This window comes from Oncorhynchus gorbuscha, linkage group LG11, assembly GCF_021184085.1.
Source record: "Oncorhynchus gorbuscha isolate QuinsamMale2020 ecotype Even-year linkage group LG11, OgorEven_v1.0, whole genome shotgun sequence".
NCBI classification, from domain to species: domain Eukaryota; kingdom Metazoa; phylum Chordata; class Actinopteri; order Salmoniformes; family Salmonidae; genus Oncorhynchus; species Oncorhynchus gorbuscha.
The window spans coordinates 70,085,638-70,106,138 of NC_060183.1; the positions used below are offsets into that span (position 1 = coordinate 70,085,638).

Below are 20,501 nucleotides of genomic sequence, written 5' to 3' on the forward strand. Positions count from 1 at the left end.
CGGTAAATGGATAGAAATACCCTCAAATTAAAGCTGACAGTCTGCACTTTAATCTCATAGTTCATGTATAGAACTAAAACAACACATTGGTCACTGTCCCAATACTTTGCAACTCACTGTAGATCAAATAAGTTTGAGAATTAATTACATTAGTCATATTCCTCCTAAACACCCCATGTTGCATCATCCACATACTCAGGAGATCCACTGTTTTGTTCAACTAAAGTAACATTGAGGTTATATACTGAGTATACTAAACATTAGGAACACCTTCCTAATATTGAATTGACCCCCCCCCTGTTTTGCCCTCAGAACAGCCTCAATTTGTCTCTACTCAATTTGTCTCTACTCTAATTGACCCCCCCCCCTGTTTTGCCCTCAGAACAGCCTCAATTTGTCTCTACTCTACAAGGTGTCAAAAGTGTTCCACAGGGATGCTGGCCCATGTTGACTCCAATGCTTCCCACAGTTGTGTCAAGTTGGCTGGATGTCCTTGTGTGGTGAGCCATTCTTAATACACACAGAAAACTGTTGAACATGAAAAACCCAGCAGCGTTTCAGTGCTTGAAACAACCTGGGGCGCCTGGCACCTACTACCATACCCTGTTCAAAGGCACTTAAATATTTTGTTTTGCCCTTTCACCCTCTGAATGGCACCTACTACCATACCCTGTTCAAAGGCACTTAAATATTTTGTTTTGCCCTTTCACCCTCTGAATGGCACATACACAATCCATGTCTCAAGGCTTAAAAATCATTTTCCAACCTGTCTTCCCCCTTCATCTACAGTGATTGAAGTAGATTTCACAAGTGACATCAATAAGGGATCATAGCTTTCACTTGGTCAGTCTGTAATGGAAAGAGCAGGTGTTCATAATGTTTTGTATACTCAGTGTATATCGTCTATATGGAACAAGCAACACTGACCGTAGCTCATTATCTTAGGGCCCTATGGTGCATTAACGGTCTGAGTGGCCTTTGGTGTAGAAGCCTATGTGTCACTAGAGGGAGCCAAAAGCATGCCACACCTGCGAGAGCAATCGGTGCAGTTCAGTAACATCAATTCACATTGTTTACACAAATATGATTTTCTTTCTATATCTGATGTTTTTTTCTGACTGTCCATTCAGTTTTAAATGTGACCCATATCAGATTTGCGCATTAAAACTGATGTAGCCTCTGAAGTAGCACACAGATGCCATGCTCATTTCCTGTCACTGTTCCTTTAAATGTGTGGTTGTCATGGTAACAATAGGCCATGTAAAAAATATATATATCTGATCTGAGCGTCCGAACTGAGGCATATGGAGTATCGGGTTTGTATCAGAAATTAGATCCACATATGGAGGTTGTATATATTGGAAGTCAAAAGATAAGGTTTTTTGCTGTTTACACATTGGAGAAAAGATCAGATAGGTATTAGATATGAAAACAATTGACAATAGACCTGCATTTTTTTCCTGCACTTCCTGGGTATCATGACGACCCAATAAATGAGCTCTATCTTTCCATTCAAGCCTCAGTGTTGGTCCACTTTTCTGACAATGTAAGTTCAAGCTTTTTATATCACATTAGCTTGGATTTCGTCATACACGCAATTTGTGATCAAATCTGTGTGAACAAATGTTTTATAAATGAGGCCCCAGATGATCACATCTGCTCTTACAACAGTCATGGGAATCAACATTAAAACCATGATCAACCTTTTGTGCACATTGCGCACTCACTTGTCTGACAGAAGAAGTTGCAACATTGTGACTGCTGGACAACAGAAAGTAGAGTCTGAAGGATCAGGGAAATGGAGAGAGTGATGACATCAAGATGACTTCAGTGCCTGCTCAGCAGACTTGTGTGTCACACGGACCCAACTGCTACTCTGTGTGTGTGTGTGTGTGTGTGTGTGTGTGTGTGTGTGTGTGTGTGTGTGTGTGTGTGTGTGTGTGTGTGTGTGTGTGTGTGTGTGTGTGTGTGTGTGTGTGTGTGTGTGTGTGTGTGTGTGTGTGTGTGTCACAGAAGGTTGGTGGTACCTTAATTGAGGAGGATGGGCTTGTGGTAATGGCTGGAGCGGAATAAGTGGAATGGTATCAAATACATCAAGGCTCTGTCGCAGCGTCGTCCGGGTTAAGGCAGGGTTAGGCCAGCAGGAATGTTATTGTCCCATCTCGCACTAGCAACCCCTGTGGCTGGCCAGGCACGCTGACACAGTAGCCAGGTGTACAGTGTTTCCTCCGACACATTGGTGCGGCTGGCTTCCAGGTTAAGTGGGCATTGTGTCAAGGAGCAGTGCGGTTTGGTTGGGTTGTGTTTCGGAGGACGCATGGCTCTCGACCTTCGCCTCTCCTGAGTCCGTACAAGAGTTGCAGCAATGGGACAAGACTGTAACTACCAATTGCGGAGAAAAAGGGGTCAAAGTATAAAGTGTTTGCTCCGTTCCGGACATTATTTTTGAGCCGTCCTCCCCTCAGCAGCCTCCTGTGGTATGCATGCATGCGTGTTGAATACCCCTGATAATTGGCAGTACTTTAAACTACTATAATGTCACCTGCCTCTGTTTTTTAATGCACCTTTGAATGCTGTTCCATACACATTTACATTGTCAGAAAACATCAGGGTGCGAATTACAGGGGGGAATTAGACATGAGGTCCCCTAAATGCAACAAAAGTAACGATTTGGGGGAGCTCTAATTGAACCAATTGAACCATTCTCTTATTTCTTTCAAATGTAATTGTGTACTGCTACAGTGATAGGATTGCAAAGCTACCGGTAGATTACCAAAGTTACTGGAATCTTCAGTAATTTTGGCAATTAACAGAAAATCTATGTCAGTCTATCATAACTTTGGTAATTTATACTTAAATAATTTTTAAAAATGTATTCATATATAGTATTAATTTATTATATCTGTGTCCATATTGTCCATGAGTTTTAGTAGATAGACCATATTGTTCAAGAGAAAATAAAAAAGTGCATTATCAACCATGGCATTATTTTCAATTCATTCTGCAGCTCTTCCAACCATTGAAGTTGTTCACAACTGCCACCAGTTTGACAACAAAACATTGACAACAAATACATACTGACAGTAAAATAAACATGTGATTTTTGTTTTTATATTTATATTTTTGTATTTATTATGGATCCCCATCAAGGCAGCAGTTACTCTTCCTGGGGTCCAGGGGTCCAGCAAAAATACTTATTTTACACCATAATTTTGCTGGGGTCCAGCAAAATTAATTAATTAAAAAATGTCTGTCATAGTTGAAGTCTACCTATGATGAAAATTACAGGCCTCTCTCATCTTTTTAAGTGGGAGAACTTGCACAATTGGTGGCTGACTAAATACTTTTTCCCCCCACTGTATTACCTCAATTACCTCGACTAACCCGGTGTCTGTCTTAAGCTTTCTCTAGTGAACCTGCAACATTGTATCTACTGGATCCAGCCCAAATGGAGGATGCACAGTGCACTCTTTGGATGCTGGTTATTGGAGTGCGCAGGTTGCAGGTAGTAGGTAGCCTACTTTTTGAAGTTTGACAATCAGATGAAAACATCATGACTGGTTGTGTTCATGCCACATTAAAAGGTAATACATTCTTACAAAGTTAAAATACATGTCATTACTATTAGACTCATCTTTTTTTGTATGTCTCACACTTCTTCAGAGGGATGTAGGAGTGATCTTAGTAGAGCCTAGAGGTGGTACACAGCATCACTTACTCTTATGAAGTTACACAAAGGTAATTCCCCTGGGGCTCCCCCTGGGTGCACATTTTGTGTTTTGCCCTAGCACTACACAGTTGATTCACATAATCAAAGCTTGATGATGAGTTGGTTATTTGAATCAGCTGTGTAGTAAACCCAGCCTTTTTGTTGCCCCCAATTTGTGTGTGTGTGTGCGTGAGTGAGCAAGAACACAATCAGATCAAAAAACCCAAATGTGGTCTAGGGGGCCCTGAGGACTGAGTTTGGGAAACCCTGAGACTGAGACTGCCTTTTGTTGCCCCCAATTTGTGTGTGTGTGTGCGTGAGTGAGCAAGAACACAATCATGGTTTTCAGACTTGAGACTGAGACTCTATGAGACTGAGAGACTGAGACTATGAGACTGAGACTCTATGAGACTGAGACTATGAAACTGAGACTCTGAGACTCTGATGAGACTGAGACTCTATGAGAGACTGAGAGACTGAGACTGAGAGACTCTATGAGACTGAGACTATGAGACTGAGACTCTGATGAGACTGAGACTATGAGACTGAGACTGAGACTGAGACTATGAGACTGAGACTGAGACTGAGACTGAGACTGAGACTGACTCTATGAGACTGAGACTCTATGAGACTGAGACTATGAGACTGAGACTCTGAGACTGAGACTGAGACTGAGACTCTATGAGACTGAGAATCTATGAGACTGAGACTCTATGAGACTGAGACTCTATGAGACTGAGACTATGAGACTGAGACTCTGAGACTGAGACTGTGACTCTATGAGACTGAGACTATGAGACTGAGACTCTATGAGACTCTATGAGACTGAGACTCTATGAGACTGAGACTGACTGAGACTGTACTGAGACTGAGACTGAGACTGAGACTGAGACTCTATGAGACTGAGACTATGAGACTGAGACTCTATGAGACTGAGACTATGAGACTGAGACTCTAGACTGAGACTGAGACTCTATGAGACTGAGACTATGAGACTGAGACTGAGACTCTATGAGACTATGAGACTGAGACTGAGACTCTATGAGACTGAGACTATGAGAGAGACTCTATGAGACTGAGACTCTATGAGACTGAGACTGTATGAGACTGAGACTCTATGAGACTGAGACTATGAGACTGAGACTGAGACTCTATGAGACTATGAGACTGAGACTGAGACTCTATGAGACTATGAGACTGAGACTCTATGAGACTGAGACTCTATGAGACTGAGACTATGAGACTGAGACTCTATGAGACTGAGACTATGAGACTGAGACTCTGAGACTCTATGAGACTGAGACTCTATGAGACTGAGACTATGAGACTGAGACTATGAGACTCTGAGACTCTGAGACTCTATGAGACTGAGACTGAGACTCTATGAGACTGAGACTGAGACTGTGAGACTCTATGAGACTGAGACTATGAGACTGAGACTCTATGAGACTGAGACTGATGAGACTGAGACTATGAGACTGAGACTATGAGACTCTGAGACTCTATGAGACTGAGACTGAGACTCTATGAGACTGAGACTGTATGAGACTGAGACTCTATGAAACTGAGACTGTATGAGACTGAGACTATGAGTCTGAGACTCTATGAGACTGAGACTCTATGAGACTGAGACTGTATGAGACTGAGACTCTATGAGACTGAGACTATGAGACTGAGACTGAGACTCTATGAGACTGAGACTGAGACTATGAGACTGAGACTGAGACTGAGACTCTATGAGACTGAGACTATGAGACTGAGACTCTATGAGACTGAGACTGTATGAGACTGAGACTCTATGAGACTGAGACTATGAGACTGAGACTGAGACTCTATGAGACTATGAGACTGAGACTCTATGAGACTGAGACTCTATGAGACTGAGACTCTGAGACTCTATGAGACTGAGACTATGAGACTGAGACTCTATGAGACTGAGACTCTATGAGACTGAGACTATGAGACTGAGACTGAGACTATGAGACTGAGACTCTATGAGACTATGAGACTGAGACTCTATGAGACTGAGACTATGAGACTGAGACTATGAGACTGAGACTCTATGAGACTGAGACTATGAGACTGAGACTCTATGAGACTGAGACTGTATGAGACTGAGACTCTATGAGACTGAGACTATAAGACTGAGACTGAGACTCTATGAGACTATGAGACTGAGACTGAGACTCTATGAGACTATGAGACTGAGACTCTATGAGACTGAGACTCTATGAGACTGAGACTATGAGACTGAGACTCTATGAGACTGAGACTATGAGACTGAGACTGTATGAGACTGAGACTCTATGAGACTGAGACTCTATGAGACTGAGACTATGAGACTGAGACTGAGACTCTATGAGACTATGAGACTGAGACTCTATGAGACTGAGACTCTATGAGACTGAGACTGTATGAGACTGAGACACACATGCTCTATGCTCTCACGCCCGTAAGCCTCACAAGACTCATCAGAAGGTAGGCCGGTAGCAGTTAAAAGCATTAATGGAGGTACACTACCGGTCAAAATATTTAGACACCTACTCATTCAAGGGTTTTTCTTTATTTGTACTATTTTCTACATTGTAGAATAATAGTGAAGACATCAAAACTATGAAATAACACATATGGAGTCATCTAGTACGAAAAAGGGTTAAACAAATCAAAATATATTTTATATTTGAAATTCTTGGAAGACCCAGAGTTAACTCTGCTGCAGAGGATACGTTCATTAGAGTTACTCGACAAATTGAACAAACAAATCACTCAACAAATTGGATGCAGTCTACCACAGTGTCATCTGTTTTGTCACCAAAGCCCCATACACTACCCACCACTGTGACCTGTACGCTCTCGTTGGCTGGCCCTCGCTTCATACTTGTCGCCAAACCCACTGGCTCCAGGTCATCTTTTCAAGTCTCTGCTATGTAAAGCCCCGCCTTATCTCAGATCACTGGTCACCATAGCAGCACCCGCCCGCACGCGCTCCAGCAGGTATATCTCACTGGTCACCCCCAAAGTCAATTCTTCCTTTGGCCGCCTCTCCTTCCAGTTCTCTGCTGCCAATGACTGGAACGAACTGCAAAAATCACTAAAGCTGGAGACTCTTACCTCCCTCACTAGCTTTAAACACCAGCTGTCAGAGCAGCTCACAGATCACTGCACAGATCCCTGCAGAATAGCTCATCTTTAAATAGCCCATCCAATCTACCTCATCCTCATACTGTATTTATTTATCTTGCACCTTTGCACCCCAGTATCTCTACTTGCACATTCATCATCTGCACATTCTACCATTCCAGTGTTGAATTGCTATATTGTAATTACTTCGCCACCATGGCCTATTTATTGCCTTATCCTACCTCATTTGCACATGCTGTATATAGATTTTTCTACTGTATTATTGATTGTATGTTTGTTTATTCCATGTGTAACTCTGTGTTATTGTATGTGTCGAACTGCTTTGCTTTAGGCCGCAGTTGCAAGTGATAACTTGTTCTCAACTAGTTTACCTGGTTAAATAAAGGTTAAATTAAATAAATAAAAATAATTTTAAAAGTTGTAGGGCCTTCCTCTGACACCGCCTGGTATAATAAATACATTTAAAAATTAAAAATAGTTACCAGCCTCAGAAATTGCAGCCCAAATAAATGCTTCACAGAGTTCAAGTAACAGACACATCTCAACATCAACTGTTCAGAAGAGACTGTGTGAATCAGGCCTTTATGGTCGAATTCCTGCACAAAAAACTCTACTAAAGGACACCAATTAGAAGAAGAGACTTGCCTGGGCCAAGAAACACAAGCAATGGACATTAGACCGGTGGAAATTTGTCCTATGTTCTTGGAGTCCAAATTGGAGATTTTTGTTTCCAAACACTGTGTCTTTGTGAGATGTGGTGTGGGTGAATGGATAATGTCCTCATGAGTATTTCCCACCGTAAAGCATGGAGGAGGAGGTGATATGGTGTGGGGATGCTTTGCTGTCTGTGATTTATTTTGAATTCAAGGCACACTTAACCAGCATGGCTACCACAGCATTCTGCAGCGATACTCCCTCCCATCTGGTTTGGGCTTAGTGGGACTATCATTTGTTTTTCAACAGACTGTGACCCAACACACCTCCAGGTTGTGTAAGGGCTATTTGACCAAGAAGGAGAGTGATGGAGTGCTGCATCAGATGAACTGGCCACAATCCCGACCTCAACCAACTTGAGATGGTGTGGGATAAGTCGGACCGCAGAGTGAAGGAAAAGCAGCCAACAAGTGCTCATTATATATGGGAACTGCTTCAAGACTGTTGGAAAAGAATTCCAGGTGAAGCTGGTTGAGATAATGCCAAGAGTGTAAAATCTTTTAACAAGGCAAAGGGTGACTACTTTGAAGAATCTCAAATCTCAAATCTATTTTGATTTGTTTAACCCTTTTTTGGTTACTACATGATTCCATATGTGTTATTTCATAAACACATTGATGTGTTTATTATTATTCTACAATGTAAAAAATAAAGAAAACCCCTTGAATGAATAGGTGTTCTAAAACTTTTGACCGGTACTGTATATACAGTATATGGAAATAGTTTAGTGCCCCCCAAAAAGGGGGTAAATATGGCATCTCTCAGATATAGGACAGAGCCTACAAAACAAACTTCCTTTTGATAAATGTATTTACTATCTGTTTTTCCATGTATGAATCTGTTATTCAATGTGTTTCTATGGGCTAATAGCAGTAAAGCCAAATTCAATGTTTAATCAAGTCATTGTTGTATTTACACTGTTTGGGGTCACTTAGAAATGTCCATACATGAAATGAGTTGCAAAATGATTAGAGGAAATATAGTCAAGATATTGACAAGGTTATAATTAATGATTTTTAATTGAAATAATAATTGTGTCCTTCAAACTTTGCTTTCATCAAAGAATCATCCATTTGCAGCAATTACAGCCTTGCATACCTTTGGCATTCTAGTTGTCAATTGTTGAGGTAATCTGAAGAGATTTCACCCCATTCTTCCTGAAGCACCTCCCACAAGTTGGATTGGCTTGATGGGCACTTCTTGCATACCATACGGTCAAGTTGCTCCCACAACAGCTCAATAGGGTTGAGATCCAGTGACTGTGCTATGCTGTCATTGCTGTCTGAGATATATTGTGCATGATTAATGTTTGATAGTAGGGATGGAGACAGATCCACAGTCCCCTCTCCAATTTCATTGTGGGGGGACAATTAAATACAGTACAGTAATAGTCTTATAAGCAATGCATAGGCTCTTTTCAGGATTCAGACACTTGGTCTGTACTTTGTGGGATATAAAACATATAATTAGAGTCTATGGGTCTAATGGTAATTACCTAATAGTAATATTATTATATCAATTAACCTGTGATCTTTATGACCTGAAGAAGGAATTATAAGGCTACTTCAATCATCCACACACACCTTAACCACATTCGATGGCACACTTAGTAACCATGTTTCCATTATGCATACTATAAAACATGTATCAAGACAGCTGTGATGGAAGTTTTGGTGTAAATTCATAAATGCCTGCAGATAATGTGTTTGTTGGACATGGTGGGATCTTTTTGTGTCCGTAAAATGAATCAGTGAGAAATGGCAGTGGCAACACTTTTCTCCATAATAATGTCATCATGATGACTACTAGCCTAGCCACACTGTGTCTGTCAGTGCCAAGACTAGGCACATTTACTGTACTATTTGCAACAGTTTTTGTGACAAAACTATCAGTAGAGTTGAAAATGCGATGGAATCATATTCAACTTTAGATTTTTATTTGGTACATGAAAACCATTCTGTGTGCACTTCAGTGGCAGTCAGTGCCGTTGAAGATGAGGGAGGACAATTATTTTTTTAATGAGCATGGCCTTATTTCTATTACAGCTTATTGGAAGACTGTAATTCATATTCTATACACCCAGCTCAATGTAACATGGATATGTTTCGGCTACTTACTACATGATACTCTAATTTTCTTACCCATCATGAGGTTGCTACAACCTAGCCTACGAATGAAATTTACAGCGTAGGTGCACAGGTGGAGAGAAATTAGAGTAATCAAGGTGACAGACTGACTAATTTAATATCGCCTTGGACAATCATGCCTACATCTAGCTAATCTTGGGTGTAAATATTAGAGTTTAGAGAGTTCCTATTGGACAAATTAATTCATGTTTATCCCCATTTCGTTCCGTTTGCTTCCATTTAAGAAACATTTTTTAACAGAACCCGGCGGAATGAATCACACGCAAACAAAGTTAACTTTCATAGCAGCCAGATTGTTGTATTATTCCTTCTAGGATCTACGCGCTCTCCTCCTCTCACCTTTTCCATTCGCTTAGCGACTTCAGAGCACAACACATCAGCTGTCTGTTACCAGGAAAAATAAACTTTCCAAGTCAAACCTTCATATCATAACCGCTAACCACTACTCACAGCCTACATCGTTGTCACCATATTAACTAACGTCAAGTCAACATCAACATAGCTACTAGAACTAACGCGTTTGTAAACATGCAACAATCATGCAGTACAGTGTACAGTTAGCAAGCAGTTTAGCAGTTACACCGGAGGGCCCCGTTGGCAATAAATGACCTTGACTTGGAAGAGTTTGTGTTGGATAGCCATAGCCAGCTAGGTAACATAGCATCCCTCTCTGCTTGAGCCAAGTGTTTGAGTAGGCTAAACTATCTAGCTGCATTTGCTAGCTAAGTAAGTGAAAGTGAAAAATATATATATATAGCTAGCTCACTCTCTCTCTCTTTCTTTTTTTCATTTTTGAAGAAGTGAATATGTTCAAAACTGTTCAACTGTTGTCTTTCTCTTTCAGTCAACTTCTCACCACATTTTAATGCACTTCCTTATCACACACTGATTTTTTATCCACAACAAGTCTGTTTGGCAACAGATTTTAATGCAAATATTCAAAAATATGCATTAAAACAATATGTGCATTTTCCCACTAGAGATGTTTCCATCAAATGGAAGTCTGTGCGTGATGTTGTGCACATAATAAACATAACTTTTGTGCTAAATTCCTATGTACCGTATAAAAAATACAAGTTAAATGGGTTTCCATCATATTTTCAACTCTACTGATAGTTTTATCACAAAATAAATGGTGTTATATAGGGAATGTTCCCACTCTGGTATTGGAACCTGTGCTCTAGCCAACAGCACATGTACATGATGCCTACATGATGAGATTATTATAAAAGAGTAAGATTATTTTTATTTGTCAAAGGGCAGCCAAGCATCGATCATCATATCACCAGAATAAGACCTACAATTTTATATTGAAAATAATGGGTATTAATATATCATTGGTCCCCCCTTTTCTGCTAAAAAAAGCCTCCACTCTTCTGGGAAGGCTTTTCACTAGATGTTGGAACATTGCTGCAGGGACTTGCTTCCATTCAGCCACAAGAGCGTTAGTGAGGTCGGGCAGTGTTGTTGGGCGATTAGGCCTGGCTCAAAGTCGCCTTCCAATTCATCCCAAAAGATGTCAAATCAAATCAAATGTATTTGTCACATACACATGGTTAGCAGATGTTAATGCAAGTGTAGTGAAATGCTTGTGCTTCTAGTTCCGACAATGCAGTAATAATACTACCTTATACACACAAGTGTAAAGGGATAAAGGGATAATGTAAACAAAGTGGCATAGTTTAAAGTGGCTAGTGATACATGGATTACATAAAGATGCAGTAGACAATATAGAGTACAGTATATACATATACATATGAGATGAGTAATGTAGGGTATGTAAACATTATATTAAGAAGCATTGTTTAAAGTGGCTAGTGATATATTTTCCATCAATTTCCATCAATTCCCATTATTAAAGTGGCTGGAGTTGAGTCAGTGTGTTGGCAGCAGCCACTCAATGTTTGTGGTGGCTGTTTATAACAGTCTGATGGCCTTGAGATAGAAGCTGTTTTTCAGTCTCTCGGTCCCTGCTTTGATGCACCTGTACTGACCCCGCCTTCTGGATGATAGCGGGGTGAACAGGCAGTGGCTCGGGTGGTTGTTGTCCTTGATGATCTTTATGGCCTTCCTGTGACATCGGGTGGTGTAGGTGTCCTGGAGGGCAGGTAGTTTGCCCCCGGTGATGCGTTGTGCAGACCTCACTACCCTCTGGAGAGCCTTACGGTTGTGGGCAGAGCAGTTGCCGTACCGGGCGGTGATACAGGCCGACAGGATGCTCTCGATTGTGCATCTGTAGAAGTTTGTGAGTGCTTTTGGTGACAAGCCAAATTTCTTCAGCCTCCTGAGGTTGAAGAGGCGCTGCTGCGCCTTCTTCATGATGCTGTCTGTGTGGGTGGACCAATTCAGTTTATCTGTGATGTGTACGCGGAGGAACTTAAAACTTACTACCCTCTCCACTACTGTCCCATCGATGTGGATAGGGGGGTGCTCCCTCTGCTGTTTCCTGAAGTCCACAATCATCTCCTTAGTTTTGTTGACGTTGAGTGTGAGGTTATTTTTCTGACACCACACTCCGAAGGCCCTCACCTCATCCCTGTAGGCCGTCTCGTCGTTGTTGGTAATCAAGCCTACCACTGTAGTGTCGTCCGCAAACTTGATGATTGAGTTGGAGTGTTACGGATACAGTTATCCTGTGTGTGTGTATCCTGTGTGTGTTTCTTTTCTCTCCTTCTCCCCTCACAGGTGAAAATCATCACTCCCCAATCAGTCAACAATCAATCATCAATCAGAAGACACACCTCCTCCTATTTCCTGACCTATCACAGTTCCTTCCCCATGGTTTAAAAACCCCATCATTTGTTTGTTCTAATAATCAGCTCAATCTCTAGCTCAATCTCTAGCTCAATCTCTAGCTCAATCTCTAGCTCAATCTCTAGCTCAATCTCTAGCTCAATCTCTAGCTCAATCTCTAGCTCAATCTCTAGCTCAATCTCTAGCTCAATCTCTAGCTCAATCTCTCTGTAAATGCCATGTCTGTAGGTCTCTGTGTTTCACTCTCGCTTTGTGTCTTAACCTCTCTTTTGTTTAAAGCACCTCCATAGCACTTTGTCATCACCTGTGAGTATTGTTTTTGGTTATGGTGTTTGTTTGTTTGCTGGTGAGAAAAGGGGAAACCAAGACAAGTAGCCCATGGGCATACACTACCCGTAGGTGAACTTTGTTAAATACACTAGTTAGAACTGGGCGGACCACCCACTGTATTTTTTTTGGTTAGTTAGTTGTTGTTAAAGTAGGCTAGTCTAGCTTAGGGGTGTGTTATTGTATATTTGTTTCTTTCCTTGGGTCCAGCTCAGCCCCTTTTCCTGCTCCCCCCATTACCGTGTGTTTATAAATAAACCTAGAGTTTGATGGTAGATTTCTGTTGTCGTGGTTATTTCGTGCACACTTTTACTTTGTCACAATAATAATTTGCATGAGTTATGTTACGGGTCTCATTACCATCCCCCCTAGACTGTCGGGCCAAAAGGGATTCGTAACATGGAGACTTGCATGGCCACGCAGTCGTGGGTGAACAGGGAGTACAGGAGAGGGCTCAGATGTTCAATGGGGTTGAGGTCAGGGCTCTGTGGAGTCCAGTCAAGATCTTCCACACACCTCTCGAAAAAACATTTCTTTGTTTCAAATATTTTTTATTAAACACACACAAGAATGGTGTATAGGTAAACAAGACAGGTATACAATTCTTATCTAAACATAAAAGAGCATTCAGGAACAACAAGACCCAGGTGGCAGGGCAAGCACATGCTGCCCAAAAGTAGATTAAAATATTACAATTGAGAGTGAGTTAGGTCCTTCTGTAGCTCAGTTGGTAGAGCATGGCGCTTGTAACGCCAGGGTAGTGGGTTCGATTCCTGGGACCACCCATACGTAGAATGTATGCACACATGACTGTAAGTCGCTTTGGATAAAAGCGTCTGCTAAATGGCATATATTATATTATTATTATTTAATAAGTACAAATTCACAGCGCCGACTCGTCCAAGTAGGAGAGGAAAGGCTGCCAGATTTGATCAAATGTTGATAATTTATTGTTCAGAATATATCTAATTCTTTCTAAGTGTACAGTGTTTGCCAATTCACTGAGCCATAATTTGGTAGAGGGTGCTTCCTCCTTTTCCAAAACAACAAGATTAGTTTTTTTGCCGAAATGAGACCGTACGAGATTAGTTGTTTTTGGGGGTTGGTTAATCCGTTTAGGGACTCAGATACACCCAGGATTATCAGAAGCGGGTCTGGATCTATTGAAGTCTCCAAAACTTGAGAGAGGATCCTAAAAATTCCACACCAATAACCATGCAAGCTAGAGCATAGGGCAAAGCAGTGGAGTAGTGTACCCTGCGTAGCCTGACATTTATCACATGTAGGGGATGTGTCAGGAAATATCCTATGCAGTTTAGTTTTGGAATAGTGTAATCTGTGTAATACCTTGAATTGTATGAAACGATGTCTGGAATTAATGGAGCATGTGTGGATATACTCCAAGCTCTCTTCCCAGTCTGCCACCGAGATGTCAGTCCCTAGTTCTTCCTCCCATTTTGCCTGATGCCATCTGTAGAAGGTGTGATAACAGATTGAAAAGCATCATATAGATGCGATATCAGTTTATCTGAGGTGGGGCATATTTTTATGCATCCGTCAAACATGGAAGGTTTAGCATTCCCAAATGTTGGGAGGTGTTTTCTAACGTAGTCTCTAATTTGTAGGTATCTGAAAAAATTACTTCTGGGAAGATTATAAGTTTTCGACAAAACATTTCTGTATGGACCTCACTTTGTGCACGGGGGCATTGTCATGCTGAAACAGGAACGGTCATTCCCTAAACTGTTGCCCCAAAGTTGGAAGCACAGAATCGTCTAGAATGTCATTGTATGCTGTAGTGTTACGATTTCCCTTCACTGGAACTAAGGGGCCTACCCCGAACAATGAAAAACAGCCCCAGACCATTATTCTTCCTCCACCAAACTTTACAGTTAGCACTATGCATTCGGGCAGGTAGCATTCCCCTGGCATCTGCCAAACCCAGATTCATCCATTGGACTGCCAGATGGTGAAGCGTGATTCATCACTCCAGAGAACAGGTTTCCACTGCTCCAGATTTGATTGCTCGGACATGTAAACCCATTTCATGAAGCTCCCAAACAAACAGTTAACGTGCTGAAGTTGCTTCGAGGCAGTTTGGAACTTGGTAGTGAGAGTTGCAACCGAGGACAGACCATTTTTACACGCTACATGCTTCAGCACTCAGTGGTCCTGTTCTGTGAGCTTGGGTAGCCTACCACTTCCCTACTGAGCTGTTGTTGCCCCTGGACATTTCCACTTCACAATAACACCACATACAGCTGACAGTGGCAGCTCTAGCAGGGCAGAAATTTGACTAACTGACATGTTGGAAACAGTGATGCCACTTTGAAAGTCACTGAGCTCTTCAGTAAGGCCATTCTACTGCCAATGTTTGTCTATGGAGATTGCATGGCTGTGTGCTCTTTTATTTACCTGTCAGCAACTTGTGTTTCTGAAATAGCCGAATACACTAATTTGAAGGGCTGTCCACATACTTTTGCCCATGTAGTGTAAGTTATTATAGTAGTAGTGGGAGGACCACAAACCATATCATCCCGTGATTCCAAGTTTACTTAGATATGATGGTTATTATATCAATATTTGCGCATAAAGATGTTTCCACCGCCATTTCTCGCATAATTAAAATCCCACCATGTTTTACAAACAAATAATCTGTTGGCATTTATACAATTGTACCTAAACTTCCTGTTTCCATCACAGCTGTCGTGAATTGTTTTTATATGGTATGACTACTCGCTTTGTGGACGGAAATGTGGTTACAGGTGGGAAAATAGGCATATTTTCTACATGCGAATTTGTGACTATTTACATGAAAGTCTGTCGCCAACTAGAAACCCAGCTAGTGATTAAACTGTGTAATTGCTCTTACTTTTCCCACCACGTTTAGAGCAGGTGTGGGAGTTTCCCATGTCCCAGAGACAAGTACAATATAGAGTTTACTAAAGCACAGTTGGCATCATTTTCACGCTTCAACCACTAAGAGTTAAACGATCACTCTAAAGGTAGGGTATTTAGAAAAACGTACTCAACTTTTCAAAATACATTTTAAAAAGATAGAAAATAGTCATACAATTAATTTCAGGTATTTAATGGTAGGCTAAAAAATACATTTTAAAAAGATAGAAAATAGTCATACAATTCATTTCAGGTATTTAATGTTAGGCTAAAAAATACATTTTAAAAAGATAGAAAATAGTCATACAATTCATTTCAGGTATTTAATGGTAGGCTAAAAAATACATTTTAAAAAGATAGAAAATAGTCATACAATTCATTTCAGGTATTTAATGGTAGGCTAATCTCATTTTTGTTTTCATTTTGTCTCAGAATCATGGAGTTGACATTGGCCGATGCTCTGCCGAGGTAGGATATCTCTGAATTGATTCCTGAGGGATACTGTATCTTTGGTTTGCATGTATTTGTTAGCCTTAAACCTATTTCCAATTTGCATGCTGATGTATAGGCTGCAGTTTGCACCAACGTCGATATAAAAATAGCTTGTTTATCTGAGTTGGAAGAGGAAGATGAGATTTAAGGCTAACACCTTTAGTGTTTTTTTCTGTGCAGCTGTTATTCGGAGAGGATGGAGTTTGATGCGGAATGCTGCCTGTCTGGTGCGAAATTAAGACATTTAGCTACACATTTTTTATAAAAGAATGGCAAGCTCTACAAGGATTAGGGTACACTAGTTGTAGAACATCAAAAACGTAGGTTGAGTCAGTGTGCTCATACATAAAGAGGACCAATAAGGCACTATGATATTAAATTGCCTTAAAAGTGGTGGCATGTTAAATAGAACAGTCTTTAAAATCTCTTTGAACTTTTAAAACTGAGTGATACCTGGGGCAACTCCAGAAATATAAATGAATAAATATATATATTTCTTGACAGAATTTATAAATGTTTTGCTACTTGTAATCATTCTGATTACTTGTATGTGTGTAGGGTGGACCAGAGATGGAGCTGCACAAGGGCTTTGACCTGGAGGTTCTCCAGCAGCATCAGGTAGGCATGAGACAGGTGGCTCACCTGGTGATGGTGCTGCACAGGATGAAACACACCTTTCAGAAGTCCGACTCCACACACACTCCGCTGGGCATGGAGTGCACCGACGACCAGCTTTCCAGCATCATCATGGACAACCTGTTGGAAGTTACATAGGCTGCCGTGTCGTACAGTCACCAATAGATGATCTATACTATTTGATTAGACTGTCCTCTAGACTGATTTTCTGTTTCTTTAGGCCCAGATCACTGTTAACAATTCAGTGAATTGATGGTCCCTGTCCCATGCCCCCCCCCACCCCTCTTTCTCTCCATCTCCCCCTTCCACTCCTCTGTGTAGAGTGTGTGATGGAGCGGGTCCTGGAGCCAGAGGGAGCGGTGGATAAACAGGCTGAGGGGACCTTCAAGCGACTGGACAGCCCCCAGCAGTGCACCCTGTGTGACAGTTACCAGAAGAGCCTGGTGCACAACACTGAAACCATGGTGCTACGTGCCGTGGCACTGCGGGGCGGCATCGACCACCAGAGAGGTAGGCTAACTGCCAAACTACACTGCAAGCACAGTGCAAGCCTTCCGTAAGCATAGTTTTTGGCAGCCTTTACCAATTTTGGTAACATCACAGTTGAGTGTTAAAATTGTGAAAATGGCCTTCAACTCTCTTTCTCTCTCTCTCAGCAAGGTTCAACCTCTCCATGTATAATATTAATATGAAGAACTCCCACACTATCCAGGCCCAGCCAGTTGCCTTAAGGATTGCCAGTAGCGACTTCAACTTGTCCTGCTCCAAGCAGACAGACAGCACAGCTCCCATCCTACAGTTGGAGGTGTGTCTCTCACTCTCACAAACAAACACATACACACTTACCTCTACATACTCAATTCACCTCTCATCATCCTAATAATTTCTCCTGCCCTCCCATTCTCTCTTTCTCAGCGGAGTTCTGACGACCAGTTGAGGACCATCAGCGCTCAGGGAGACACAGCCCGCTTCCTCTTCTTCATGACAACCAACGGCCGAGTCGCCCAAGTACCCCGGCTGGTTCATCAGCACCTCACTGGAGCAACGCCAGCTCGTAGCGATGTGTCAGAAAGAGGACCTCAGAAAGATCACCAACTTCTATGTCAACAACTAAACACGCAACACACACCCAGTCCCAAGAGTGTATATACCAAGTACAGCCAGAGAGAGAGAGATCAGACAGATGGATACTGTAGAGGTGTTGAATTGATAGACCCTTCTACCACCACACTCTTCGGCTGTCCCCGAAGAGTTCTCCTATGGGGACAGTTGAATAACCCTTTTAGGTTCTAGATAGTGCCTTTTTTTCTGTGCACCAATGTCTTTTGAAAGTGGTTTGGTTGTAGTGAGTGTGTGATGTGACCAGCAGGTGGTGCTGTGTGTTCATTCTCTCTGCAGTGTTGAGTTGTGGCTCAGTAGCCCCAGCTCTCTTTCAGGGACGGCCCAGTTACTACTGATCACGCTGTTGGCTACAGACAGGATCAAGAGACCTTGCTCTAGCTTTGCAAAGTTTTCGTCACAGACCGTAAATGCTCAGTATTAAAAAAAGTAACTTAATATTGAATTCTTTATCTTGTGGTTTCAGTACCACCAGCTAAGTACAGTAGAGTAGAATCATTAATTGTCCTCCAAGCAGGACAGTTCTCATTTGTTTTTATGTAGTCAACTTTCTGTACTATTGGGTAATATCTAGTTATGGGAAAATGTTTTTTAATGTGTCTGTTTGTGCTCTGACTGAATGATCTGCTTCATATCAGTGAAGAGGAGAATTACAACATATATTGTTTTATTTCCTATAAGAAAGTTCTTTATTTTTCCTTGTCTAACATTGCAAATGTAATTTTTCTTTGGAGTATTATCCACTGTGAAATTGTGACATCAATGCTATTTTGTTTATTTTCTATAAGAAAGTCAGTTATCCCTTTTCTACGATTATTATTTATTTAAAAAGTTAAGCTAATATATTACATAACAGCTAGCGTCAACTAATATGTAATACACAATGTTATTTGTCTTTTTAAAGCAATACTAAAAAAAAAACATTTTCAAAGAGTATATGATGTATTTTGCCATATGACGGAAGTAAAGTTAAAAAATGGTATTACATTTCAATGCATTTGGATGTTTTAGTGGAGACGTGAGAGGAGAACAGACCATAACAGGAGGATGGACGATCTACCTCAAACACGTATCTACAAGCGGTAGTAACTTCTGAGTTGACTTCTGTCAATATTCCAGCGGAAATAGGCTTAGTGTAGCGCTCTGCAACGACTCTTACACACACACACACACACACACACACACACACACACACACACACACACACACACACACACACACACACACACACACACACACACACACACACACACAGCGTGAATCAGGGCTCTGGAGCTCTGTGTCCATCAAACCCATAAACCTAGAATCTCGCATGGCGGGATGAAATGGACCCAGCCAACCAGAGGAGGAAGAGGCCTCCTCATTGGTCATCAGTATGCTGGTTTGCATAGTGATATCTCTGTACGCCATGTGGTTGGTTCCCGCCATGTGTGGCGATGTTGGCTCCTATGCTGTAGCTGTACATAATGTATGTGGAGTAGTAGAGAGATGCAGGTTGTGGGGTGATATGCGGTTTTGGCTCTAGGAGGGTAAAAATAGGACAGATTCATATCAGGGGTGGAGAGAGGATTCTAAAGTGCAGACCCCCACCCCAATAAATGCTGCTAGCTTATATGAGTTCGCTATTAATGGAATTATATTCTATTGTGATCTGTAAGCAAGTCAAATACTGTACTGCTCTTTCAAAATACATTGAAATGTTTGGTCTTTGCTTCAGGTATTTTGTTCTTGTTAGTTTTCCTCCTGCTTTTGGGGACCCTTGAAAACTCACCGAAGACCGATAGAGGTCGCCCGGCCCCCTCGTTCCAGCCATCTACATGTTAATGTTTCAATAGGTTTATATAGGTTCTATATATTCATTGCGTGTGTGTTGAGTGTGTATTTGTACTATATTAGCTTGTGCATCATTTGACCTTGAAAATGTACAGTCACCAATGCACTCCTCATCCCTCTTAAGGCTAGTGATGATCAGAGGGAGAGAGACATGCTGTGTTACCATTAGAAACTGAACCCACAGAGAGATGCTGTGTTACCATTAGAAACTGAACCCACAGAGAGATGCTGTGTTACCATTAGAAACTGAACACAGAGAGATACTGTGTTACAATTAGAAACAGAACAGAGAGATGATGTGTTACCATTAGAAATTGAACACAGAGAGATGATGTGTTACCATTAGAAACTGAACACACAGAGAGATATTGTGTTACCATTAGAAACTGAACAGAGAGATGATGTGTTACCATTAGAAACAGAACAGAGAGATGCTGTGTTATCATTAGAAACAGAACAGAGAGATGATGTGTTACCATTAGAAATTGAACACAGAGAGATGATGTGTTACCATTAGAAACTGAACACACAGAGAGATATTGTGTTACCATTAGAAACTGAACACAGAGAGATATTGTGTTACCATTAGAAACTGAACACAGAGAGAGATGCTGTGTTATCATTAGAAACAGAACAGAGAGATGATGTGTTACCATTAGAAACAGAACACAGAGAGAGATGCTGTGTTATCATTAGAAACAGAACAGAGAGATGATGTGTTACCATTAGAA

At 41.3% G+C, this 20,501-nt stretch overlaps 1 protein-coding gene across 2 annotated transcripts; it reads left to right on the forward strand.

Annotated features, from left to right (window-relative positions):
• The first annotated feature begins 15,568 nt into the window (after nt 1-15,568).
• Nucleotides 15,569-18,924, forward strand: il1b (interleukin 1, beta). Of its 2 annotated transcripts, XM_046368292.1 has the most exons (6): nt 15,569-15,797; nt 16,123-16,158; nt 16,363-16,800; nt 17,140-17,328; nt 17,475-17,623; nt 17,734-18,924. In XM_046368292.1, exons 4-6 carry the CDS (start codon nt 17,148-17,150, stop codon nt 18,109-18,111), a joined length of 708 nt encoding a protein of 235 aa, XP_046224248.1. In that variant the 5' UTR covers nt 15,569-15,797; nt 16,123-16,158; nt 16,363-16,800; nt 17,140-17,147; the 3' UTR covers nt 18,112-18,924. The 2 variants fall into 2 exon arrangements, with proteins under 2 accessions (XP_046224248.1, XP_046224247.1); XM_046368291.1 differs by lacking the exons at nt 15,569-15,797; nt 16,123-16,158; nt 16,363-16,800 and adding an exon at nt 16,894-16,947 and having other exon boundaries at nt 17,142-17,328.
• Nucleotides 18,925-20,501: the final 1,577 nt, after the last annotated feature.